We start from the raw sequence: 24,762 nt of genomic DNA, 5'->3' as shown, positions 1-24,762 counted from the left end.
CTAATCAACTCGGACAACACCAAGCGATAATTCTAAAAACACATAGGTTCACGACTCTCTCCCAAGAACCAGGCATATTCTCGTGGCTTCGAAATTACTTGGCCAGTATTAGTAGCGAATAGGGAGACTGTCACATCCCATGAGGAACTAGCGAGTCACCAATTTAATCCCGGACATCGCAATACCATAAAACCAAAACAAAAACAAAAAAAGTAATTCTATACTTCTACTAAGAGAAGTGTTGGGGTTCTCCGTTATTGATTAATGGGCCGAAACCTCGGCCCCCCAATCAGCTCTCCTTTTGGGCTTCATTGGGCCTACCCATCATCCATTCGGCCCATTACAAGAAGAGGCCGGCCCATTCTCCGATCCATTCAGCATTCATTTTGGCTCGGCGCGTGCAAACACGCGCGCGTAGGGACCCATTTCTCTAGACGACAAAACAACCAGCGATTTGAACATAAAGCATGACTCGACCATGGTTAGGATCCAGCGCAACATCCTGACCGCGGTTAGCGGGAATATTACGACCCCGCAAAAAAGCATCCCATGCGCGAGAGCGGAAAGGATATCCCCACAACGCACGGTCGACGGAGCGCCACGTGTACGTCCGGATCTCTTCACGACCGCCTCACGCGTCGTCGTCAGGCTAACTAAAATTAGGGTTTGGTCGTGGTTGTGGTCGTTCCCCATTGCTGTACCTTTCTCTCTGCGTTTGCTTTGCTTTGCTTTCTCCGTCGGTTTTCTTGCTCCGATTTAGGGTTTTCCAGATCATGGAGATGGAACGCGTGACCGACTTCCCGCACACGCACATGGATCGGCGGCCCAGGAAGAGGGCTCGCTTGGGCTGGGACGTGCCTGAGGCGCCTGAGGTAATAATTGATCCGTTCTCTCAGATCGGAGATCTGTCGCCGTTCTTGCGTTTTCTTGACCTGTGTTTCGCCGGATCTGAGAGATCTGCTTGATTCGTATCGATCTGCTTGATTGATTCCTTTTTACGATGTCTCTGATCCGAAACTGATGTGAGGGTTGTGTTTCTGTATTTCCAGAAGCTTGTCGGAAACGCGTCTTAGTTTGTATTGGTCGTGATGTTTCGTAATTGTCAGGGAAATGAATTTTTGTAAGAATTTCTTGTCCTTGGTCAATATATCTGTGCCGATAGATGTCAATTGATAGCACATATGGAAGTTATCATTTTTCATCCTCTGTCGATGTTAAGCATCAAGGAAGGTAGAGCTCAAGATCTTCTTAAAACATGGTTTGACTTATAAGAATTTCATACGGTTAGCGTTTGTTTTTGGTTTCTGGATGTTATTGAAATCTGGGTTTGCCTGGTTATTTCTGTATAGCGTCGGGCTAAATGCTTGTGTTCTTATCAGTACAAGGGTGTGTGCTAATTCTCTTGCATTGTTTATTGGGGACTGTGTGTGGTCGAATTCGGTAGAATTGTGTATGCTATATCTCAGTGATGTTCCCGATTTTTTAATGTATTAACTAGTTCTGACAGAATTATATTGGTGGTGTGAGGTATGATGATGAAAATATTGATTTATATTATTGAGTGGTACATGGATGGATGGCTGTGTGTAGGCCCAGGTAGGAATGTTTTGTGGACAAGAGGTTGGCCTTATGACAAGCTTTGCACCATCAACAGCACCCTCAGACTATATTACTAGCTGTCTATTTGTAAAGGGAGGTGCTCGAAATGGTTCTCCTCCATGGAGAGAAGATGACAAAGATGGGCATTACATGTTTGAGCTTGGAGATAATTTAACATCACGCTGTAATTACACTTACTACTTTCTAGTGAAGTGTTGTTGGATCTGATTTGCATAAAAAAATGTTTTCAGTAATTAGTGTTTTACTTGTTTCTTTATCATTTTAAAATTCTCCATTTTGTTTTTTGACAACTCTAGCCTTTTCTTTTGCATGGACGATGTCTGTTTAATCTTCTAAGTTTGCCTATTTAGAAATTTTTTGCTCGTGACTTGATCATCAAATGTACATTTTTAGTAGTTCTTGTTAGTGAAGTTCTTCGAGTACTGTAAAGTAGCAATTGAAACTAAAATTGTTCATTCCCTCTGATTGAATTGTTACATTTTGATTAATCGTCAAATGTACATTTCTGACTTTCTTTTTCATTTTGCAGACAAGATTCACAGCAAAATGGGTGAAGGTACTAATACTTTGGTGCTCATCTCATGAGTGCTTTTTTCAATGCCGAACAGCATCTGATGGATGCTGTATTTTTTTTACAGGAACATTTGGCCAGGTATTAGAATGCTGGGACAGGGAAAAGAAGGAAATGGTTGCTATTAAGATTGTCAGGGGGATTAAGAAGTATCGTGAGGCAGCAATGATCGAAATTGATGTTCTACTGCAGCTGGGAAGGCATGATAAGGGTGGCAATCGGTAAGTTTGCCCCCCTCTTGGTTAGATTTCTCTTACTTTTATGTTTAACATGACATTTTCTTTCTGTTTTCACATCTAAAACTCTGTCAATGGTTGAATGGGTTTATTCCTTGCAGTTGTGTACAAATACGGAACTGGTTTGACTATCGTAACCATATCTGTATTGTAAGTATATGATTGGTTTGTGATAAATTGATTTCCCCAATTAACCAACAGTTTGGGGGTTGAAGTTTTGGGTGAATTTAAATGGTGCTGAACAGGTGTTTGAGAAGCTTGGACCAAGCTTATACGATTTTCTACGGAAAAACAATTATCGCTCGTTTCCCGTTGATCTTGTCCGTGAGATTGGAAGACAACTGTTGGAATGTGTAGCATGTGTGTAGTAATCACTAAGCTAGTCTCTTCTACTCATGCATCTGATTTATAATTGGAACGCAGTTGAATTTTATCTTAATATATTTGCTGTGGGAGAGAGGCATATTTTGTTTTTGCTTTCTTTCTTTTTCTTCAGAGAGTAGAAACAGTTTTGGCCTTTTAAAATAATCAGACTTTCAGAAACCAAACAGGAAATAGTTTTTTATGTTGAATAGACTCGACTTCTAACCTCAATTTTGGGATTTATGTGCAGTTATGCATGATTTGCGCCTCATACACACCGATCTGAAACCTGAGAATATCCTTCTTGTTTCTCCAGAGTATTTGAAAGTCCCAGATTACAAGGTATTATCACCTGTACCTTGATGTTCATATGTTTAATGAGCATGGTTTTATCTCATGTTATAAAATATAGAATGACTTTATTCATCGTTATGATGTTCGTAGGGCTCGTCTCGGTCACCGAGGGACAGTTCCTACATTAAAAGGGTCCCTAAATCGAGTGCCATTAAAGTGATTGATTTTGGTAGCACAACGTATGAACGTCAGGACCAGACATACATTGTATCAACACGACATTATCGGGCTCCTGAGGTCATTCTTGGTAAGGGCATTGTTACTCTGCTTTATTCTGTCACTTGAGTGAGAATGGTTTTAATAGTTGATGCTGTGCAGGACTTGGATGGAGCTATCCCTGTGACGTGTGGAGTGTTGGTTGCATTCTTGTGGAGTTGTGCACGGTATGAGTCACCTTCAAGGCTATCTTAGTCTTAATCACTCACCATGATGACAAGCGATTTGAAACTCATGGTTTTTGTTGACTTGCTTAATGACAGGGTGAGGCATTATTCCAAACCCACGAGAACCTAGAGCACCTTGCAATGATGGAAAGAGTGCTAGGTCCTCTGCCTCCGCACATGTTGAAGAGAGCAGAGTCAGTGCTCATTTTTTTTGGTGGTTCTGATGTTATTCTACTGTAGTTTAACCCATGCTAATAATTTTTGGATGCATCGGGGTTTTCAGCCGACATGCGGAGAAGTACGTTAGAAGGGGAAGGTTAGACTGGCCAGAAGGTGCTGCCTCTAGAGAAAGCATCAGAGCAGTTCTTAAGCTTCCGCGTCTTCAGGTGAGTCCCTGGCGTGACGACTTTTCTCTGATTTTAGGCAGTGCCTCTTGAATTGCATTGCTGAGTGATACTTTGCAACTGCAGAACTTGATAATGCAGCACGTAGACCATTCGGCAGGAGACCTGATACATTTGTTACAGGGGTTACTCAGATACGATCCCTTGGACAGACTGACAGCTCGGGAAGCTCTCAGGCACCCTTTTTTCACGAGGGATCACCTCCGGGGGTAGCCCCTCCGATCTGCCATAGCAGATCGGCCAAGACCCCCTGTATATAGCTAGCACGGGTGGCTTTCGGGGGCAGCACCGCCTGAATAAAATTCTCTCTTTTGGCCCCTTTCACCAAATGGCCCCTGCGATGCTATCTAACTTCGGGGCCGTTGACCTCCAAATTCTGAAAATGTGTAGTTAACAGCAACAGATAACCTGAATCAGTGATTTATTATTAATTGGAAATTCTTGTGTTAAATTTTGGTTTGGCCGATTTCCCCAGCTCAATTTGATTGTTGTCACCTTTGAATTTTTCTTCATTTGGTTCCTCCAACTATACGAGGAGGGAGCCCGCTCTGCGAAATGTCATTTCACCTCCCAACGGATCGCTCGTACTGGGTTCTCTCTCTCCGTACTTTTTGACAGCGCTAAATTTCCTCGAGGAAGTTTAGATCTTCGGGTCTCGTATCACGATTAGGCATTCTGTCCTGGCCCAAAATGAACCAACACATCGCGACTGGTTTGGTATCGGTCTAATTTGGAGAAGCGACGACACACCAACCGATCAAAGAGTCTTTCACTTGAAAACCTTTGTCCTTCGTGATAGGCATTAACCAGTAGGATATTCCAGCATCCTTCTTCTCCCTAACATCAAGCTAGAATTTAATCTACTAAAACTAACGCATCACCGACTCATGATATCATCTGTAACAAGTTGTTCTCGAATCCTTACAAAAATCTATAGATACGTCCACGATCCAGACATCATCTATAACGAGTTACCTCGATTCCATGTGTGTCAAAGACTATAAAGTCCTAGTCTTCAAAAGTGATCTTTACTTGTACGCATCACCTCATTATTTCCTTCCTTAGCTATACAAGGAATTTAAAGCATAGCCGATGAGAGCTCGTGTCAGCCAAACCCTTCTTAACATATCAGAATACACGTAACACTAATGAGTCAGATACTTATTTGTACCAAGTTATTCTCGTGTACTTTTGGCTCGCTTGTACTCAAGACTAGGAAATTTACTAATTTTTATACTTTTGCCAAATTTGTTAGCCTTAACTTCCAAACCTGAGCTTATTGTTCAAGTTCTTCAAGAACTCGACCCAATCTCTAAACTCTAATGCTATGAACTTCTTCAATATTAATAGGCTTCATCGAGCAATTTATTACTGAAATGACGGGGGCATGCACTATAGTTTGACGTGCGATTAAATGTGTGAAAATTTGAGCCACAAGTTCTGACAAGGGCAAAAAGTGAAAACTAAACGTTGTCCTAAACAAGCCCACGATGAATAATTTAAGTTAGAGGTTGGCAATCGTAGAATTTCTTGCAAGACTCAAGTCCATTGTGACCCATAGAATCGTAGGTATCGGATCATACAGGCTCTAGTGGAGTCTCATTGCCATTAATTAGGAATTAAACTATTCACGGTATGCCAAGTTTATATACTTCAATAAGAATTTCCTAAATTATTGAATATACTACTCCATTACTCACTCGCGCTTCGCTCTATATCTGAGGGTAAACTCGAAATTTAAATTATCGGGCAGCATTCGAAGGGAAAAGAAAAATTAATCATCAGCCTTCGAAGTTGCTTTTCTTAAAAGACGGGAGCCTCGCCTTGAGTTTCGAGCATTTTCAAAGCATAACTTTTCACCAACAAAGTCATCGAAGTCGCGTTATGGAACCCCCGAAACTTACTTTGGCTCAAAGGGTTTTCTGAGAAGGATCAAAGTCGCTTGTAAATGCTGCCTAAAGTGCCTTGAATTATGACCAAAAAACAACATAGTGCCTCGAATCTGATGTGATAATACCTGTGAAACGAGGAGAAACTTTCCACCTCGCCAAATGTCCACTTCCCCAAAAATAAAAAAAAAATTCCAACTTCCCTTCCCCCGTTTACATGCGCGCGTGCCCTTTCTCTCTCCTCACGTGACAGCCTGACATATCCCACGGCTAGCCAAACCCCCACCTACACATGGCCACGGTTCGAAACCGGCGGATTCCGATTCATAGCCATGTATGAACCGGAACCGGCGGTTCCGCGCCGGTTCCGGTTCCGGCCCGGTTCGGAACCGACTGATAAAAATTTAAAAAATAAATTATGAAATAAAAAAATAATGAATTATCAAATTATGAAATAATAAATTATTCAATATAAAATGTAATCAAAATATACATTATAATCAAATTTGAGGAAAAAAAGAGAGAAAGAGATGGGGCTTGAACTTAATGAGTTATCATTAGGCGTCTTACATATCATCTTGGAGATAGAAGAATCAAAATCCTGCTACAGTTTTTTTTTTTTTAACCGGGCCCCGAACCGGTGGTTTCGGACCAGTTCCAAAATTGTTGGAACCGAAACCGGGCCCGTAGGCCACGGGCCCGGTTCCGGTTCCGAACCGCGGGCCCGGTCAACGGGCCGGTCCCGGGTTTGACCCGGGCCGAAACCGGCCCGCGGCCATGTCTACGGCCACCTAAACTGAAACAGCGACAGGTGTCGTGTCGACGAGCCTGCACAGCACGCCCTTCCCTCGCTCTCTTCACGTGACGGGACTCGGAAAAGGGGCCTGGCTTTGCCCGTTCGGAAATGACCGTCACGTGACCCTAGCACAATCCTGCGTAAACTCTAGCCTACAGGTGGGTTCTTTCCCTTCGGGTGGTGGTTTTTCCGGCGTTGGTGCTCCGATGGAGGAAGTCGCCGGCGAGCTGAAGCGGACGGAGGTGAAGAAGGAGGACCTCTCCAAGGCGTACGAGCAGCTGCAGTCGCAGCTCTCCTCGTTCCTCTCCTTCACGCTCCCGTGGAAGGACCTGGAGGACCACCTGGATGGCGTCCGGCGGTCGCTCGAGCGCCGCTCCGAGGAGCTCGAGGAGCGGGCCCGCGCCGTCGCGTCCCAGGAGGAGGGGCTGCGGTCGGCGCGGCGGAGGGCCGAGGAGCGCGAGGAGGAGGCCCGGAGGAAGGAGGCGGACCTGAGGTCCGTGGAGGAGCGGCTCGAGAGATGCAGGGACGAGCACAGGAAGGAGGAGGGCCGGTTGGTCGCGACGCGCGACGCGCTTAGGGAGTGTATCTCGCTGAAGAGGGACAAGAAGAAGGAGCTGAGCACTCTGGTGGAGAAGACCGGGGAATGTCGCCGGGATTACGATTCGAAGAAGGAGGAGGTGGAGGCTGTGCGGCGGGAGCTGGACTCGAAGGAGAAGAAGGTCGGGGTGGTGCAGAGTTTGCTCCAGGAAAATGCTCGGGAACTTGGTGCGAAAGCGGAGGAGTTGGGTTCGGTGAAGCGTGCTCTTGATGAGTGCTCTGGCGCGGTTAAATCGGCAAGGGAGGAATGGGCTGCGGTGCAGAGTCTTCTCGACCACACTCTCAAGACGCATGCCGAGAGTGAGAAGAGGCTGAGCGTTCTGGAGCGCGCGATCGAAGAGTGCGATGAGGAGGTCGCGGCGAAAGCCGAAAAGTTGCGGTCTCTCGAAGATAAGATGAGCGGCTGTCGAGTTGAACTCAGGGCGAAGGAGGAGGAACTCGAGGGAATCTGTAGGTCCGTCGAGGAGCGGTCCAAGGAGCTCGAATGTAAAGAGGGTCGACTCCGTACTGTCAATGTATTGATCGACGAGCACAGAGAGGAGCTCAAATCCAAAAAAGGGGAGCTTGAGGGAATCGACAGGTTGATCGATGAGCGGTCGGTGGCACTTGCTTCGAAAGATAACAAATTGGGGTCCATTAAAACATCTATCGGGAAGCATTCCAAAGAAAATATGGTGGAGTGGCTGAAATGCTCAGGTTCATGCTATTTTGGCATCACACATATATATATATTGCTTTTTTGGCAAGTTCCATACGGTTGGTCAAGCTCTATAGTTGGAGCTCAAAAAATTTCTCCAAAGATGTTTGACTGGCAAACTGAAACTTTTTGGATCGCTTTGATGATGCTTATTGTGCATTTGAGACTTAAGATCAATTACGTCCTCTCTTTCAAAGTTGGGCTTTCCTTAGTCTTTACATTTTCATTTCGTGGTCATTCCAAAGTCCTTATGGCAAACCACGTTTGGTGCTGTTATCTTGATAAGGGCAATTGGGATTCTTAACTGTTGACTTGTGTTTGATAGGTTCTTTGGGATCTATTCAACGGAGGCAAATAAAGACCGAGGAACCAGAAAATTTTGCTGTGCACAGTGCAGATGATTCTTCTGTTGAATATCCACCACCACCAACTATGTTAGCTAGAAAAGATTTGCAGCTTTTCCAAACTGGGCTTTTGAATGAGAATGCTATGATATGTGAAGAAATCTCCCAAACGCTGCAAAACTCATCTGACCCTGCAAAAGTTGTTCTGGATGTTATTGCGGGGTCTTATTCTCAATACTCAAACAGTAAGGATATGAATTTGCGGACAGATGTTATGAGCAGTCAAATTGTACTGTTAGAGCAGCTCGTGAGAATTTCGCCTTCAATAACACATGAGGTTAAAGAAGGAGCAATGAAGCTGGTGAGAGAATGGAAAGCGAAACTGTCTGATAAACCCGACAGCGGTTTGGAGGTTTTGGCATTTCAGAATTTCTTGGCTGCATACAATTTGATTTCTTTGTTCAATGATGCTCCTCTGTTGGGCCATACCCTTGGTCTTGTCAATGAGATTACAGGTAAATTTTCTTCAGTATCCGTTTTTCTGTCTCTAACTCTCTAAATTGTAGCATTTTTTTTTCTTTTTTGCTTGTGCATGGCAATATAAGATGTAGATTAAATCATCCTGGAAGTGGGACATTCTATTTCAGATAGCCAAAGAGCAGTTTTACTGTTTTCCGTTATGGTGCTATTGTGGCATTGGATGGGAGCATGGGATTTCAAACCCCATTGATAGGACCCAATCTTCCATTTAAGTCTAACTGTTTGCTCTTAGCATGTTCTGATGTTATATTGTAGCTGTAGATCGTCCTCCTTTTCAAGGTGGGTTGCTCTCTTGAGCACATCCTTATGTTATGTGCTGGGTGATGCCTAGTGTTTCTTGATGGCCTGGGGAAAACAGGCCTTGTCTTACATTTACAATCCCCTGAACCTTATCTGGTTTTTAATGAACTTATTTCAGCGCCAGCCAGCATACCTGCTTCTCTCTCCAGAGTCCATCTGCAACCACCCGGAGAGAAGAAACGCTCGGCTAGTGACGCAGCAATCGATGTGCAATCCCAATCCTGTGCACGTAAGTGCAAGCACATGATGAACAATCAGGGAGGTCCCATGTAATCCTCTTTTTGACTAAGGTATTCTTTGCTGAAAGGAGGCCGGAGAGATTTGTGTGGTGGCATTGCCAGACCAAATCTCATATGATTTCCAGGGGACATTTGTTGCTGATGACGTACAGGATGTATAGACGATAGGTCTTGTTTTCCCAGGAGAATGTGTACTTAGGTTTCCTAACATATGCGGTGTCCCATGCTTGCCAAGCGAGTTAGTGCTTTTTGTATGCAGACGTTTTCAGGAAGCTCTCGGTGAACATTGGTAGCAGTGTGCAGAATGCTTCGGACAATGGAAGTAACTGAAGTTCATGTTTTACTCACACACATTCTGTTCAATCATGTCTCGTGTTTGAGTCTCGAGTTTGAGTACGTAAAAAAAATTCGGTTCAAGTAGAAATTCCAAACCCGAATAAGATTTGTGGTTTGAATCCGGACAAAGTAGAAATTGTTGAATTACTTTTCACGTTGGAGTTTAATTCTTAATTTGAGGAGGTTTCCTAATTTGAATTAGCAAGTCACGTGAGAACGTATATAGAATTACATAATAGAGCATATTCGAGAATTACATAATTAGAGCAACTAAGAAGAGTGCTAATGTTTTCTCAGTGAGTTTTTTGAGTGAATTCTCTGTAAAAGATTTGAGAGATAACATTTTTAGGTTTTGTGGCGACCTATTGAGGGCAATGAGAGAATTTGATAGGATGAGTTTGGCCCAATATGAACAATTGGGGTTCGGTTAGGATTCTTGAAAAAGGAAGTTGAATTTTGCCCCAATTTCTTAAAACAAGATTACGGTTTTCCAATCAGATGTCCAAACCAATCACATCGTTTGCCTACTAAATTGCTGACTTCCTCTTACCGATGAGTCACGTTGGATTATATATTCTTAATTAATGTGACATTAAATTTTCCGGTGAGCCAAATCGCAGACGGTACCCCTAATGGGCCTGGAAATGAGGCCGAGGAAATTACATTTGTACCCCACACTTGCCGACCAAACACCGACCCCCAAACTCCACCTACACTTCTATAAATTTTTGTTGGGATAAATGCACAACAAGTCCTGAAACTTATCACAAAAGTGCATTTGAATCCTAAAACTTGTCAAAATGATTCATTTGAGTCCTAAAGTTAACAACGTTAGATAAACGGTGTTAACTTTAGGACTCAAATGAATCATTTTGATAAGTTTTAGGATTCAAATGAACTTTTTGTAAGTTTTAGAATTCAAATACACTTTTGTGACGAGTTTTAGGACTTGTCGTGCGCTCGTCCCTTTTGGGCACAAATCCTGCTCCGTTGTCGTTCGCTCGCGATTGTCCCTGGCCTCGTTCTCCGCCACCGACCAACCCCCAACGAACATCGAAGAAGACACGCAGTGCCATCTCCGGCGAGGCCTCGAGCGCTTTCGTGCCCGCACACGTATGTTCCTCGTAGGTCTTCGCTCCTCTTCCCTTTAGTTTTAATCCTTGCATCCTACGGAAACTCCTGTCGCTTGTCGCTGTTAACGTACGCCTCTCGGCGGCGATTGTTTTCTTTTTTTCTTGCTTTTCCGATGGACCTTGCCGATCCCTGTGATTCCAATTGTTAGTTCCGTACTTCATCTGATCTCCTCCGGTTTCGCTTGTGTGGTTTTGTTCGTGATTTAGATAGATGGGCTTTATCATTCTCCCTCCTGGGTCCCCTAATCTGCTGTGCAGAAATTTTGGGTCCTGGGTTTTCCTTCTGGGTTTGTGCGTGCGTGCGTTCCCGTCCCTTTTGGTTGAGTGCCGGGTCGATTTCTGAATAGGGAGCTGGGGAGGGGGCGAATGTGATTATGTTAGCGGTAGATGGAAAGCAACAGGAATGTGGAGTTTTGTCCAAAATATACCTCCTATTCCAACTTTTTGCCGAGGTAGATTCATAGGAATTTATGTTTCAATTTTGGTTTGTGGATCAAGGGTCACAAGAGCATACCTCTGCCGCCACAGTGCTTGGCATTGTAACAGTTGTAGGATTATGACTACCAATGCCATAGCAAAACCGCTTCTTACATCATTCGGTGTATGTGGTGAAGTTGGTTTTCTTTCAAGAACTTGGGTTTGGACTGAGCTTGCATATAAACTCCAGAACTATGCTAGTCCCTTCCTGGCCTTTGGTATTTTAACAAGGATGCTTTCCATGAAGTTAATCGTAATTTGGCCATATGTGCTGTGTGGGAACTTGATCGAATTGAGGTGAGAACAGATTAAACTCAATCAACTTCTTTTCTTTTTTTTTAAGGGTTTAACCGTTTGTAATGTTCTTTGATTACCAAGTAAATTGGGCCTTGCACTTTATTGAATGATTGTGCTCAGCCAAGTTTGTATGGTTTGAACAATTTTCTAAATAAAGATAATTTTACTTACATTTTCAGGATTCGGGATGGTTACCTCTGAGATCAACTTGATGTACTAAGACCTGCTTGTTCTGTTGACGGAAAACAATTAGGATTAAAATTGTGGCACATTATAACTAATACAGAAGATAATAAGAAAAATCCAGTATTGAAGTGGGCAGGACATGGATGTACATAGGTAAATATGTGCATAGTGGAAAAGCATGGTGATCTTGAGGTGGATTTTGAACCAATGCTGGATCTGCTCGGTGCTAGTTGGCCTGTTAAGGTGGCGGTGAAATATTCTACGCTGCATCAGTTCTTTGTTAGTTTCTTCGGTCCTAAGGTGGAGCTCATTGAATAGACTTCCCTTTGTGCATTTTTGGATCGGTTCTCTTGTTGTAACTATTCTGTAGATGGTTTCACGGCCCCTGCCATCAGTGCTCTTTAACAATGCTCTCTTATTTATCTTGAATGAGAGAAGGAACAGGAAGAGAAAGAAAAGCAAAGGGTACTCGAGGGCTGGAGTGATCATAGATCATTGTGAAACCCATAATTGGTGTTGAACTTGATCATGCTGTAATTCTGGTGGCCTGTTTTGCTCTTATTATGACCTTGAAGGAAAATTCGGTTCTCCGCATGTTTCGTTTTCTCTATGGTTGGGTAAATCTTACCACTTGAATTATTTTTTAAACTCATGTCCGCATGATTGGTTGGTCTACATTTATTTTGAGATGAGTGACAATTCAATGATTGAAGTGTAGTATTTTAATCTACTTGCTTCATAGTCTTTAATCCAGGATTGGAGCTCCGTCTACAGCATTATGGGCTCGGTCAACGGGTTAACAAGTTTGCGAGGAAAGAAACCCCTCTTCTCTTTTGGGGTCATTTCCGATGTCCAATATGCTGATATTCCTGACGGTCGTTCATTCCTTGGTGTTCCGCGATACTATCGGCATAGCATTGCCGTATTGCAGAGGGCCGTTAAGCAATGGAACCATCACGGGAATCTCAAATTCGCAGTTAATCTTGGGGATATTGTTGACGGGTTCTGCCCCAAGGATCATTCTCTTGATACTGTCTTGAGAGTTGCGAATGAATTCGAGAAATTTAATGGTCCCATCTATCACATGATTGGCAACCATTGCCTTTACAATCTGCCCCGCAGCAAATTACTTCCGTTGTTGAAGATTCCGAGCATTGATGGTTGCGCTTACTACGATTTTTCTCCAACATCAGAATACAGATTTGTTTTGCTGGATGGGTATGATATAAGTGCCATTGGTTGGCCTCAAAATCATCCCAAGACACAGCAGGCCTTGAAATTTCTTCAGGACAAGAATCCAAATTCGGACAAGAATAGTCCGGTTGGGCTAGTGGGGATTGAGAGACGGTTCCTCATGTTTAATGGAGCCATTGGGGAAGAACAGCTTCGCTGGTTGGATAGTGTTCTTCGTGATGCTACAAATTTGAAACAGAAGGTAGTGGTGTGTTGTCACTTGCCTTTAGATCCTGGTGCATCAACTGAAATGGCACTCCTGTGGAATTTCGATGAAGTAATGGACGTGATCCATAAGTACGACTGCGTGAAGGTCTGCCTTGCTGGGCACGATCATAAAGGTGGCCACTCGATTGATTCGCACGGAGTGCATCACCAAGTGTTTGAAGCTGCATTGGAGTGCCCTCCCGGTACAGATGCTTATGGGTACGTCGATGTATATGATGACAGGTTATCGCTTTTTGGTACCGGTCGAATAGAGAGCTGTGATATGCAATTTTAACCTTTGAGCTCATGTAAACACATCAGAGTGTATAGAATTTGCATTATTTCTGCCATCATTGTAGAGAATGTCTTTGTGTAGGGATCCTATTGATTACCCGGCTTCCTTTTTCGTAGCCTGAAGTTTTGTTGAAATATGGAGCGCTGATGCAACACAGGTTGATATGCACTTGTTGATCTATTTAGTGTGGTCACAATGGCACGAGGCAGTCATTTGCCTGATAAATTTCGGATATGAAGCATTGTTTCTCTTGGAAGGATAGCATGATTTTGAGTTTCGTTTCTCACAGCTCACCAAAGTGCTGACTTTCTATTGATTCCTCGTACCTGTATAGCTTCTTTACAAGTATACGATGGATCGACCTATGCATCTACCTACGCATTTATGTTGAAAGGGTATTGTGATCCATGTCTCTTTGCCGCATCTCAGCCAGCGCCTTTCAGCATGGAACTCGAAAAGCGACCTTATCGCTGCGTCGAGCTCACTAGAGTCGCGGTTTCATGCTGGTGTCTATCGACACCAGACATGAAAGCAAAGAGATGTAGCTCGTTTCCGCATATTTTTGTGGTAAAACAGCTACTCAAGTACCAGTTTTGGAGCGCCCAAAAGACTGCCATCCTCGTACTGGATCCTTTCGGCAATTCACTTGATAAAATGTGCAATGTCTATCGACACCAGACATGAAAGCAAAGAGATGTAGCTCGTTTCCGCATATTTTTGTGGTAAAACAGCTACTCAAGTACCAGTTTTGGAGCGCCCAAAAGACTGCCATCCTCGTACTGGATCGTTTCGTCAATTCACTTGATAACATGTGCAATTTGGGCAACATATTATATTCCTTTCGGCGTCGCCTTTTCCTCCTCCTTTTCCTTCCTAAAATTGGAAAAACGGAAGTGGAGATTTGGTGGTGGTGGTGGGCCTTGCAAATTGGAGTTTAGGGGGCAATTGACCCACTCTCTGCGGCTAGTTTAGTGCATTCGCATTCATTTGATTAAAATTTAGTCAAGGCCTAAGTTTAATCACATGAACTGTTGGCTGGGTCCGCCTACGTGGGGCCCAGCCAACACTTAATAAAACAAAAAGGGAAAATTCAAAAGTTAGAAAGAAACAAAGAAAAGTGCTTCGTGCGTGCGTGCGTGAAGGAGCCCAAGAGAGAAACACGGAGAGTGCCTTTCACCGAGAGTGGCCGAGAGGAGCGCGGGAGAAGAGGGAAAAGAGGGCTACAGCTTGCGTCTTGATCCGAAGGCCAAATGTTATTGGAATTGACTTAAATTTTAGTATATTGTTCGTAAAACGGAGGGTTACGAGTTGATCTTGAGACCCTCTTTCGAATTTTCTAATCGCAATTAGAATTTTCTTGTTCCGTTTATGTTAATCTATCTTTGTGGCGAGGAAATACGATTGTATTGTTGATTTTGAGCATTTAATGTGTGACTAGAAAATAACATTTTGGATATTCTATTATTCTTTATGATTAGTGGAAGTTTTTGAGTGATCAGTAATTTTCTCGCGTTGAATTTCCACGTTAAATTTTGGTATTGATGTTGGCTTTATCTCCTTATTATTTTGGCTTTCTATTTATATATTGTGAGATTGTATTACTAATTATTGCTAGGGCTAAGTCGAGATTTAGATGGTTTAGTTTTGAGAGAAATATTCATCTTAAATTGAGTTTGATTGTTGGTGAATTGTTGCTCGGTTCTCTTTAACACCAACGAGGCACAACCGTCCCCATTGGCTCGTTCTCGGTGCTTCTGTAATCATTGGCTTTCGTTCCGTAGGATTAGCCACTAAATGTTGTGTTAATCACTCGTTCGTACTCGCTCTGGCCACATGAGACCAGCACCCAAAAAGATGTTGCATGCACGACAAAATCTGTCCAATCAAGGAAGCTAGTGCCCCAACAACCATCACATAAACCCACGAATTCATCGTGTCTCGATTTCCCGAGGCACTTGTCAGTTGCGTCTCTTGAGCCTCACGCCGTTGAATCAGTCAGCAAAACGAGCTACGTTTCACAATACTAGCTGGACATCTGTGTCAAGCTGATGTTGACCATGTACACATGTCCAGCAAGTATTGCGCATTGCCAACCTTTTCTTTCGTTTTCTCCATCACATCATTCTTACATCAAGTCGATTAATTTCGAAAAAGACTTTACGTTGTATATTTTATAAAATTATAAATAATTTTTCGTTAATTAATCATTTTTATCAAATTAATTGCGTGAAAATTTAAAAAATTAATTCGCGAAATAATCTTGTACTCAAATAAACACATCCTTACAAATCCTGAATTTCTTTATCATGATATTAAGCAAAGAAAGATCATAAACTTCCGATTTTTCAAAACTACATGCAATGAACATCCCTTCACTTATGATCATGAACTCCCCAGTCCATCACGCCCCCATGTAAAGCCTCGTTCCGTTCACACACACAAGTGCCCATTATTAGATGATGCTCCAGCTACATCTTCGACCGTCCAAAACCTTAATCGTCCAAATCGAGCCCGCTCCCCATGGACGGCGTAGATGCGACGGTAACGTCAACGTATAAAGAGAGCGTTATACAACAAATGACTTAAAGGAAAAAAGGAGAAGTGGTCCAGATACTTTAGACCATGCAAACTTGGAGTCCCATCTGAACTTGATGATGCTGTTTAATTCGGAGCGGAACCGGCCTTATTGGCCTTCCTCTTCTCGACGATGAAGAAGCCGATCAGCGAGACCACCGAGAAGGCGCTGAAGCACACGGAGGCGATGTCGAGCGACGGGTGGCGGCCCGTGATCGCCTGGACCACGAACAGGTCGGTGGTCTTGTTCTTGTCCGTGGTCTGGCCGAACCCGACCTGGACGCCCGCGGCGTCGAGGGCGTAGGCGCGGACGAAGTAGGTGGCCTCCGGCACGTCCTTCTGGACCAGCCACTCGGCGCTCTGGTTGGACGGCGAGTAGGCCTTGGCCGCGATCGCGTACTGGCAGGTCTTGTCCTTGGCCAGGTTGTCCACCGTCTTGCGCCACGAGCGGTCCACCTGGCTGATGGGCGCGTAGCACAGCTTCACGCTCGCGGTCTTGTAGGCCGAGTCCGTCCCCGCCGCGAAGCTCTGGTTGAACCGCCACGTCACCGTGATCTTGTCCTCGCCGGCTTTCACCACTGACAGTTTTTCAGTTCAAGACACGAGATTAGCTCATAGATTTCGACAAAAGAATCAATCCTGAACTCAAGAATCTTACGAGTCACATAAAGCTTTCTCTTACGAGGTAATCAACAGATTCCGAACGAAGAACATGGTGCAATTTACAGAGAGAGAGAGAGAGAGAGACCTTGGCCAGGCTGAGGGGAAGCCGAGACGATGAGGGTCCTCTGGAGAGAAGAGAAGAGGACGTTGCCACAGCAAGCTTGAGCTGAGCAAGCCAGGACCAGTGATGCCAGAACAGTCCTAAGTGCCGCCATTGATTCCTTCCTCCCAACTCTCAAGCGATCGCCACACAAGCAAAGCTCAAGAGGACAGATTCAAGGCGAGAGAGAGTCAGAAGAGACAGAGAGAGAGACTGAGAGAGGGAGAGATGCGAGAAGGGCTTTGTTATTATTCCCTTTGATACCGTCTGATGATTGAACGTGTACCCATCTCCCCCCTTTATATAACCTGGGCGAAAACTAGCAAGGAATTCCACTGCCCCCACCATTAAAATAAGAAGATGTTGCTAATCAAATGGCCAAAGGGTGGGGCAATGTACTTTAAGTAGAGTAAGTCAACGGCCCCAGAAGATGACTTCGAACGATGAGAAGGGGGGGATATGCAGTACAGAAGTGGCCCTAAATCATGGTGAAGAGGTACCTACGATCTGCAGAAGTCTCTATCTGCTCTCGTGATTTGGGTTTTAGTTTATTGTTTGACCTCGTTTCGATGCTTCTGTCCTTAGACGGTTGCGTGGAAAATCAAGGGGGTTCTACGAGGAAAGGAAACTATGCACAAGCACAGCATCAGCAGTATCATCCACAACAGGTCGATTCTTTTCTTTTCTTCGCTCATCGACTCCATTGTTCGAAAGCTTGATTGTCTTGTCCCCTCGTGTCTTGGAAAGAGCAAACAAAAAGCAAAAGCTTGAGCCGTACGGTCGATGATAAAGCCAATTGCGTTTGTGTGAAAAGAAACGTTTGTCCTTACCTTCAACTTTGGCATCGTTGTCTACTCAAGACATTTGTTTATTTACGTAAAACTAACACAAATGATCTACAGCATGATTCATGAAATTTTATTTTATTTAATGTGATTCATAATTTTAGTTCAATATGTAATGGTTCACAAAAATATTCTATGTTTCATATAATTCATAAATTAAGTTGAACATGTACAAAAAATCTAGGGATTACAATGAATAAATTGAAAGTTCAGGTATCACATTACACATTGGAATACGGTTCAAAGACCATGTTGCACATTAAATCAAAGTTCATGAATCATTTATGTAATTTTCCCTTTACTTATCGGTTGTCCATTTTTCCGGTTATCTATTATGAAAATGGTTAGTCAATAGCTTCCGTACTAAAAGAAGAAAAGAAAAGAAGATTATATAGCCCGCGAGATAAAACTTGATATATCGATGACGGAAAATTAGGCACCAAATAGAGTTTTTGTACATAGTTGCTAATTTTATTTTTTTTCGTTTTAAATATTAGCCATTGACTTTAGGGTGGCCAAAGAGGATAGAGTAGAGTAGGGGGCAAGCATGGGAAATCGTTGACTTTCCATTTGCATATTGGTGATAGGAGTGCAGCGTACGCGCCCGCCCTTTCGCGTGTCAAGAAAGCAAGAAGCCCTCTCGTTGGGCCAGGCCTCGAGCACGGAGCGTGGGCCGGGCCCAACATCGAGGTGCTCGTAGATTGGGCCTAGCGATTTCAAGGCCCAAAAATTACAGAGGCCCAGAGCAACATCGCTCGCGGTCGTCTCGTTCGGGAAGCTCGGCTCGCTCGGCTAGGGTTCTTCACCTTTGCGATTCCTCTCTGGTCGAAGCCCCTGCGCGAGCTCGCCACCCCCAAATTCGCTTCCCTTCCTCCCCGCGGATTCTTCCGTCGCGGCCTACGGTTTGGACCCCGACGATGCAATTCCTCCGTCGCGGGATCGGAGCTCCCCAGTGGCGAGCCGTCGGAGGCGGCGCCGGCTTTCCGGCGAGAAACGCCGCGTCGTTCGGCTCCGCGGTGCGTTGTCGCGTCTCTCGGAGCCGTTTCTTTGGAGTTTTGTTGTCTTGCTGTCTATTCCTGTACACGTTCCTCGTACTTCGATGCCCTTGACGGGTTTCGGATCCATTGAGCTGTCTCCACGTTTATGCGTTCGTCTTTGGAGAGTATTTGTTGTCGCTGGATTTGTCAGTTTGCAATCTTTGAATTGCCATGGCTGTCTGAAACTGCTCCGAGTAACATTACTGTGCATGCCGGGAAACTTTTGTTTTTTTTTTAAGATGCTTCCTCCATTGATCTCACTAGTATATACCCTTTATCACGAGCTTAGGTGCAGCGTGAGTTGTGATGGTTGTAGGATTACTGATTATGGTTATGGTGTCGATAAGATTTGGGTTCTATTCACTTTGTAGAATTTGATAGAATGCCGTGATGTGTGATGCTTACTTAACAATTTTAACAGTCGACAACCGGCTCCCAAACTGCGGCGCCAACTTTGGCTCGTGACGTCCCATGTCCTACGCCGTGGCTCTGTAATCTGTGGCATTTGCCTTCTTTCTTCAGTAGATGCATAACCACAGCGGGAGATTCGGTCAAGGCGCCTTTGCGAGATTCTTCAGTGCATTTGACTGATGTGCCTCCTCGCATCAAATTTAAGAGGCTGGATAAAACGGCTAGGAACATAATGAAGGTGTGTGTCTAAGCATGATGGTTTCACTGTAAAGAATGGCTACGTGGTGATAATTATCAGCTCGCGTGTGCAGATTCTAGATAAGGAAGCAGTGGAGGAAGTGAAGGCTCGGAGAGACATACCCGATATAAGAGCTGGTTACTTAGTTCGAATGAAAGTGGTATATTAAGTTCTGACCAGGGTGTCTTGTATTTTGTATTCATGGATTTTGCCGACTTCTCTCTTGTGAAGTCAATTAACGGGATCTCTCTGCACAATGGGCAGGAAGTTCCTGAGAACAAAAGACGTTTATCGACCTTAGAGGGGATCGTCATAGCAAGACGTAATGCTGGTTTAAATAGTACATTCAGAATAAGGAGGCTAGTTGCTGGAGTTGGAATTGAATCTCTTTTTCCGCTGTAAGTAAGCTTTAACTTACTTCCTTCCCCAATTTGATTGCTAATTATGGATCTTCCGTTTGATTAGTCGTTTATTGTATTGGAAAGCAGCCTATTTACTGAATTTGTATATACTACACTGTGCTGGCATAATGTGAAGTGCCGTGTTTATGCTTGGGATTGGTGAGTTAGATTCATGGGAGAGCTTGGAAGTGTCTGTTTAGTTGGATTTCGAAGCTGTCATTTGCCACATGCATCTTATTTGACTAGTACATGATGACATTTGGGCTTGATCATATAACTCACATATATTAATATGCAATTGAAGGCAATGCAGTAGTCGTGGTAGTCTTTTCTTTAATGTTTTGGCAATATGAATTTCATAGTTCCATTCTTTCTTTTGCTACTCTCAATCAGAATATGAATGATTTGCTTGCAAGATATTGCATGAGCTCTTACTTAATTTGGCTTGTTTATTAAGCTCTTCTGCTGGGATTTTCTTGTTCTCTTTAGTAATGGCTGAGTTGACACCTACAATGGTCCCTTGTGATAGGTATTCACCAAACATAAAGGAGATAAAGGTGCTGGACAAGAGGAAAGTAAGGAGGGCCAAGCTGTATTATCTAAGAGAGAGGCTGAATCCACTTAAGAAGAAATAGAAACCTCCGTAGTTAGTGCATGATGATTCGCACTTTAGTGCAGAAACGCAGAAACGGAGTAGGGTTTGTTTTGTTGATGAGAAATGGCGCAAATTTTCATGATTATTGTCATCCTTGGGTTAATATGCGGATGCTTCTGGAATTCTAGTTCAGGTCTACATGATTGCCTGCTAAGCTTCTAAAGGTGTTAATATTTTTGCTATAGCTGTGATGTTATAGTCTCAAGAAACGTAGCTAATTGATCTGTAGCGCACACAGGAGATATTTCTTCAACCGGGCTCTGAGTTTTCAATGACAACTGCATTTCTTTGGTTCATAGACTAATGATAGTGTTGGGATGGCACATCTTTTGTGCCATATTATTGTGCTTGTCCTTATGCACAGCTCACCTGATATCTTGAAAGTTGTCGTTATGAAAAATGTTGGACAGATTAATTTCATCTGATTTATACCGATGAGCTAGCCTAGAAGCGGGTAAACCTGTCTGTCTCTGGCCCAAAAGAACTGTTACTTAACCGAAAAGATCGGCTTGTGCTCCACGATGTGCCTGGATCTGATTGTTGTCTGCAAGGAGGGAACATATATTCTTAGCATGGAAATAAGGAAAACTTCGAAATAAGTAGTATTATTGCCCCAAAGGACGATTCTCCGAATATGATGGAACATCGACCACTTCAAGTTTTTAGGATTGTTTCGATCCAAAAAAAGGTTTTTAGGATTGTTGTAAAGTTTGTAATTTGTCCCTTGTATTTTAGAAATCCGTGAAATGTTTTCCCTGGCATCGAGTATAACCAATTTTACTCGGAGCTTTGACCATGGGACTTATCACCAAGGGCAAGTGTGTCATATAAGTACATACATATATTAAAGTTTCGGCGAGAATTTGATTGGAGTCAACATTAAGTGCACATCAATATATACTTCTAAAATATAATTTTGAGTAATCCTTATAATTTACTAACATGTATAGATGATATATGATTAATTCCCCTTTCACAACTAGTATATGATGTGAAAAAGTTTTGTTTGAGTCAATGGTAGGAACACATTGCCACTAACTATTCGGGGGCAAACTAAGAAAATTGAAATGCTTGTCACAATCTCAAAAACTTGAGAGGCAAAATGTAACTCCCCAGTAGTATTATCGTCCATCTGGTATATGGTGTAATATTGGCTCCAGACTCTAGCTATGGTGATAGATTCCATCAAGGATTCCGAAGTAGATACCATAAGGCAATTCACTTGAACACAGAGGCTCGTTCGTTTGGCGGAAAATATTCTCCTTTTGGAAAATATTTTTCCGAAGTCATTTTCTGGAAAATGTTTTTCCGAACATAATTTTCCTGTTCGGTGATCAATATGAAAAAGTTTCGGAAAATATTTGTCGCCGCTGATCAATGGCGGCGACCCTCTGTGGCCGTGCGCCGCGCGCGCCCAGCCGGCGGCAGCCAGGCAGGCGCGGCGGCGGCGCGGCGGCGAGGCAGCTGCCGGCGCGGGCGGCGGCGACCTTAGTGAAGAAGAAGAAGAAGAAGAAGCTCGGAAAATGATTTCCGCTTTTAAAGGAAGTCATTTTCCATAGACTTAGGCTATTTTGTGAGGGAGGAAGGAAAATATTTTCCCACGGAAAACGTTTTCCGCCCCCCGAACATGGAAAAACCCGGAAAATATTTTCCGGGAGAATATTTTTCGCCAAACGAACGGAGCCTGAATCATGGGATATTGAAGAGTACTGAAAAAAAAAAATTAGGTGCAACTGTTGTGCCAAGTCAGCAGTAAAGTTGACGCGTGGCAAGGTAAGTACCACTTATCAATTACTCCATCTCTTTTCTCTCGCCGACTCTCTCTCTCTCTCTCTCTACTTCTCTTGTCTCACCTCCATGGCCTCGCCTGCGGCTGCGATGATCTAGGCGAGGCCAACCTCACCATGGCTTCGAAGGCCACAAGCGAAGGCAACCTTGCCTACGGCTATGATGGTCTAGGTGAGGCCGCCTTCGCCCGCAACCAACCAATGGCATAGTGAAGCTTGCTTCCATGGAGTTTGAGCTTTGAAGTCGTGGTTGGAGAGAGAGAGAGAGAGAAAAGTAAACGGAGTAACAGGAAGTAACGGGAAGAGAAAGGGCGGGAGAAAGGGGAGAGAGACATTTCAAAATTTCTGACAGGTGGGCACAATGGTTGTACCTAATGTTTTCTCAGCAATTGATCTTAGAAATAAGAAGCAGCCCTGGAACTGTAGTTGATATCTACGCTCCTTTTGTTAAAGGTCAAACTGAACCATTCATTCAGTAGTCAATCCCTTTATATTACTGGTTGGTGGGGGTGAGCTGGAAGGCCTAGAAAGCAACCCCTCTGTCAACGCGAACCACATGCCAATACAAAATCCGTAATTTGGGTTGATTTGTCCTGAAGGCATGGATGGAGAATCCCCAGGCTCTAGGGGATCTCGTGCACGTTTAAAGATGTTGCCAGGCTCAGCACTTTCCTGGAGTTGTTTAAAGTAGTTCCCCTCGTGCCCATAGCGAACATCAACCTCGTATTTTATTGTAAAAAGCAATCCTAGTTCTAAACCAGGATGTACCCAAAATGGTTTTGTTTGGTTCCTGTGAAAACTTTGCCTGCTTCTCACGTTGGTGGTCCGCTAGCGCGTCGTGACGTGACGCTTCGATAGCACTTCGCATTGTCTTCGTCCTGGGCCCCCCCCCCCCCCCGGGTAAATCAGACGAACCGTAGATTTTGAGGCTATTGATCCGTTTTGGATTTGCATGTTTCGTGAGAAGGAGATTCAAGGCAAGATTGTTGCGTGCTTGAAACGACCGCCGGCTTCTCATCATCCCTCTTGGGAAGTTTTGCTGGTACGAAACTTGAAAAGGGGCTGCCTGAATATGGTCCTGCTGCTTCTCTACGCACAATGAATTCGTGCTGGTACCTTTCCTCGTCAAGGCCGAAAAATACGGTTGAGGGTATCGAGACTTTCGCGTGTTGGCTGTTCATACTTCGTGGGGATTGCGGGGATCGCTTCCACGGTCCAAAGGCCCGAACTGAATTAAGTTCATAGTGCGGTCCACATGCTTCCGAATAGGCATGTCTCTACCCCTGTGCCCCTAGATCTAAAAAACGAAAAATGAAAGTTCCCTATGCGTTTTCGGTAATTTAGGTCCCAAATTAGAGTTTAAACCCATTTAGTGTACGGCTCTTCGTTGCTTGTTTGCTGGTCAACAAGGAGCAAATTTCTTGTAATGAATAGTCACGGAAAGAATATGCCCCACTGACTGACCATTCGCGCACCATATGATATCATGTTGCCGCACTAATCCATGTATCTTTATTGACCCTCTAATGAAGGATTTTGTACATCCTTTTTTTCCCCAACGAGATGAGAGATTGATTATAAGAGCTAACTTGCGTCCCAATCACCCATTTTAATTTTATTGTAATTTTTTTAGAAAGGTAAACGGAAGCTCGTACTTTTATAATATAGTTAAGAAAACAAAAATGTAATAAAATTTATTAGGATGCACATCTGAATTACGTTAAAAAAATTCTACATCGAAGAATTGGTGCGGTGTAGAGTAGTTAATATATATCCTAATTGGCCCATAACTCACTGGCTTAAGTTTTTGAGTAAAGGTGAGTCCAACTGTATATGTTAACAAGTTCGGACTTAAGTTCCTCTTGATGATCTCCTCATGCCAAAGGTATCAGGTTTCTGCTCCTTAATAAATTGGTATCAAAGCCAGTGGATGAAGTTGGCGTAATTTCCGAGCGGTGGGCATTTTTGGTGTAACAATACAAGCTCAGTGGTAAGACTTCATATTTTGATGCAGAAGGATATATGAATTAAGGGGGAGCTCACACGTGAGAGGAAGATTATTAGAATGCACATGTGAGTTGTATTAAAAAAATCCCACATTGAAGAATTGGTGTAGTATAGAGCAATTAATATATCCTAATTGTAAGGGGGAGCTCACACGTGAGAGCACATCGAAGAATTGGTGTTAATATATCCTAACTTACTGGGTGGATATGTTAACAGGCTCAAACTTAAGCTCCCTTCCTCGGACGAAAGGTATCGAGCTTCTTCTCCCCAATAAAGTTTGTCTCTTATCTAAAATTTTTTACGAAATTAATCTAGGTCGTAGCGCAATTTAAAATTTCATCCGTTTGGACTTTTAAATTACTTTCTCGCCGAAAGACTAAGGTATTGTCCTAATTTTGCAATCATGAAACTAGGGTGTGTAAATTTCTGTGTCAATATATCATATTGTGAAAGTTCCGGGTGCTTAAAATTGGAATGAGAAAAACCGAAATATGTACGTCGAAAGATTTGAAAAAAAGTAAAAAACAAAATTTAAAGCCAATACAGA

The 24,762-nt window shown here is 43.5% G+C and overlaps 5 protein-coding genes across 11 annotated transcripts; 4 read left to right on the top strand and 1 right to left on the bottom strand.

The window, feature by feature from the left end:
* The first annotated feature begins 665 nt into the window (after positions 1 to 665).
* LOC115678815 (serine/threonine-protein kinase AFC2) lies at positions 666 to 4,382 on the top strand. Of its 2 annotated transcripts, XM_030602256.2 has the most exons (12): positions 666 to 872; positions 1,591 to 1,783; positions 2,150 to 2,176; positions 2,259 to 2,412; positions 2,529 to 2,577; positions 2,673 to 2,787; positions 3,041 to 3,132; positions 3,235 to 3,391; positions 3,463 to 3,527; positions 3,624 to 3,721; positions 3,811 to 3,913; positions 3,998 to 4,382. In XM_030602256.2, exons 1-12 carry the CDS (start codon positions 774 to 776, stop codon positions 4,142 to 4,144), a joined length of 1,299 nt encoding a protein of 432 aa, XP_030458116.1. In that variant the 5' UTR covers positions 666 to 773; the 3' UTR covers positions 4,145 to 4,382. The 2 variants fall into 2 exon arrangements, with proteins under 2 accessions (XP_030458116.1, XP_030458117.1); XM_030602257.2 differs by lacking the exon at positions 1,591 to 1,783 and having other exon boundaries at positions 737 to 872.
* Positions 4,383 to 6,760: 2,378 nt separating this feature from the next.
* On the top strand, positions 6,761 to 9,680 carry LOC115678776 (uncharacterized). 2 transcript variants are annotated; one of them, XM_056318952.1, is made up of 3 exons: positions 6,761 to 7,969; positions 8,236 to 8,769; positions 9,213 to 9,680. In XM_056318952.1, exons 1-3 carry the CDS (start codon positions 6,823 to 6,825, stop codon positions 9,365 to 9,367), a joined length of 1,836 nt encoding a protein of 611 aa, XP_056174927.1. In that variant the 5' UTR covers positions 6,761 to 6,822; the 3' UTR covers positions 9,368 to 9,680. The 2 variants fall into 2 exon arrangements, with proteins under 2 accessions (XP_056174927.1, XP_030458069.2); XM_030602209.2 differs by having other exon boundaries at positions 6,763 to 7,909.
* Positions 9,681 to 10,642: 962 nt separating this feature from the next.
* LOC115669205 (manganese-dependent ADP-ribose/CDP-alcohol diphosphatase) lies at positions 10,643 to 13,565 on the top strand. 5 transcript variants are annotated; one of them, XM_056319378.1, is made up of 3 exons: positions 10,643 to 10,782; positions 11,349 to 11,576; positions 11,756 to 13,565. In XM_056319378.1, exon 3 carries the CDS (start codon positions 12,541 to 12,543, stop codon positions 13,495 to 13,497), a length of 957 nt encoding a protein of 318 aa, XP_056175353.1. In that variant the 5' UTR covers positions 10,643 to 10,782; positions 11,349 to 11,576; positions 11,756 to 12,540; the 3' UTR covers positions 13,498 to 13,565. The 5 variants fall into 5 exon arrangements, with proteins under 5 accessions (XP_056175353.1, XP_056175354.1, XP_056175350.1 ...); XM_056319379.1 differs by having other exon boundaries at positions 11,301 to 11,576; XM_056319375.1 differs by lacking the exon at positions 11,349 to 11,576 and having other exon boundaries at positions 12,505 to 13,565.
* Positions 13,566 to 15,743: 2,178 nt separating this feature from the next.
* LOC115678764 (high-affinity nitrate transporter 3.2) lies at positions 15,744 to 17,047 on the bottom strand. The gene is made up of 2 exons (XM_030602196.2): positions 16,820 to 17,047; positions 15,744 to 16,649 (listed from the first exon to the last, which is right to left on the bottom strand). Exons 1-2 carry the CDS (start codon positions 16,947 to 16,949, stop codon positions 16,159 to 16,161), a joined length of 621 nt encoding a protein of 206 aa, XP_030458056.2. The 5' UTR covers positions 16,950 to 17,047; the 3' UTR covers positions 15,744 to 16,158.
* Positions 17,048 to 18,475: 1,428 nt separating this feature from the next.
* LOC115678719 (50S ribosomal protein L19, chloroplastic-like) lies at positions 18,476 to 20,717 on the top strand. Its single transcript, XM_030602133.2, has 5 exons — positions 18,476 to 18,695; positions 19,138 to 19,365; positions 19,439 to 19,525; positions 19,630 to 19,763; positions 20,296 to 20,717. Exons 1-5 carry the CDS (start codon positions 18,597 to 18,599, stop codon positions 20,399 to 20,401), a joined length of 654 nt encoding a protein of 217 aa, XP_030457993.1. The 5' UTR covers positions 18,476 to 18,596; the 3' UTR covers positions 20,402 to 20,717.
* The last annotated feature ends 4,045 nt before the right edge of the window (positions 20,718 to 24,762 follow it).

The sequence above is a fragment of the Syzygium oleosum genome, unplaced genomic scaffold (genome assembly GCF_021117445.2).
Source record: "Syzygium oleosum isolate NSW1041296 unplaced genomic scaffold, Sole_v2.1 Sole_v2.17, whole genome shotgun sequence".
Classification (NCBI taxonomy): domain Eukaryota; kingdom Viridiplantae; phylum Streptophyta; class Magnoliopsida; order Myrtales; family Myrtaceae; genus Syzygium; species Syzygium oleosum.
The sequence above is the reverse complement of the archived record's forward strand: the minus strand, read 5'-3'. Positions and strand labels throughout refer to the sequence as shown.

Coding starts and splice junctions, on each gene's coding strand:
- LOC115678764 (XM_030602196.2), bottom strand. CDS start 16,949: ATGGCGGCACTTAGGACTGTTCTGGCATCACTGGTCCTGGCTTGCTCA. Junction 16,650..16,819: donor TTCCCCTCAGCCTGGCCAAG/GTCTCTCTCTCT, acceptor AAAAACTGTCAG/TGGTGAAAGCCGGCGAGGAC.
- LOC115669205 (XM_056319375.1), top strand. CDS start 12,541: ATGGGCTCGGTCAACGGGTTAACAAGTTTGCGAGGAAAGAAACCCCTC.
- LOC115678776 (XM_056318952.1), top strand. CDS start 6,823: ATGGAGGAAGTCGCCGGCGAGCTGAAGCGGACGGAGGTGAAGAAGGAG. Junction 7,970..8,235: donor TTTTTGGCAAGTTCCATACG/GTTGGTCAAGCT, acceptor TGTGTTTGATAG/GTTCTTTGGGATCTATTCAA. Junction 8,770..9,212: donor TCTTGTCAATGAGATTACAG/GTAAATTTTCTT, acceptor AACTTATTTCAG/CGCCAGCCAGCATACCTGCT.
- LOC115678719 (XM_030602133.2), top strand. CDS start 18,597: ATGCAATTCCTCCGTCGCGGGATCGGAGCTCCCCAGTGGCGAGCCGTC. Junction 18,696..19,137: donor CCGCGTCGTTCGGCTCCGCG/GTGCGTTGTCGC, acceptor CAATTTTAACAG/TCGACAACCGGCTCCCAAAC. Junction 19,526..19,629: donor ACTTAGTTCGAATGAAAGTG/GTATATTAAGTT, acceptor CACAATGGGCAG/GAAGTTCCTGAGAACAAAAG.
- LOC115678815 (XM_030602256.2), top strand. CDS start 774: ATGGAGATGGAACGCGTGACCGACTTCCCGCACACGCACATGGATCGG. Junction 873..1,590: donor ACGTGCCTGAGGCGCCTGAG/GTAATAATTGAT, acceptor GGCTGTGTGTAG/GCCCAGGTAGGAATGTTTTG. Junction 1,784..2,149: donor AGATAATTTAACATCACGCT/GTAATTACACTT, acceptor TTCATTTTGCAG/ACAAGATTCACAGCAAAATG.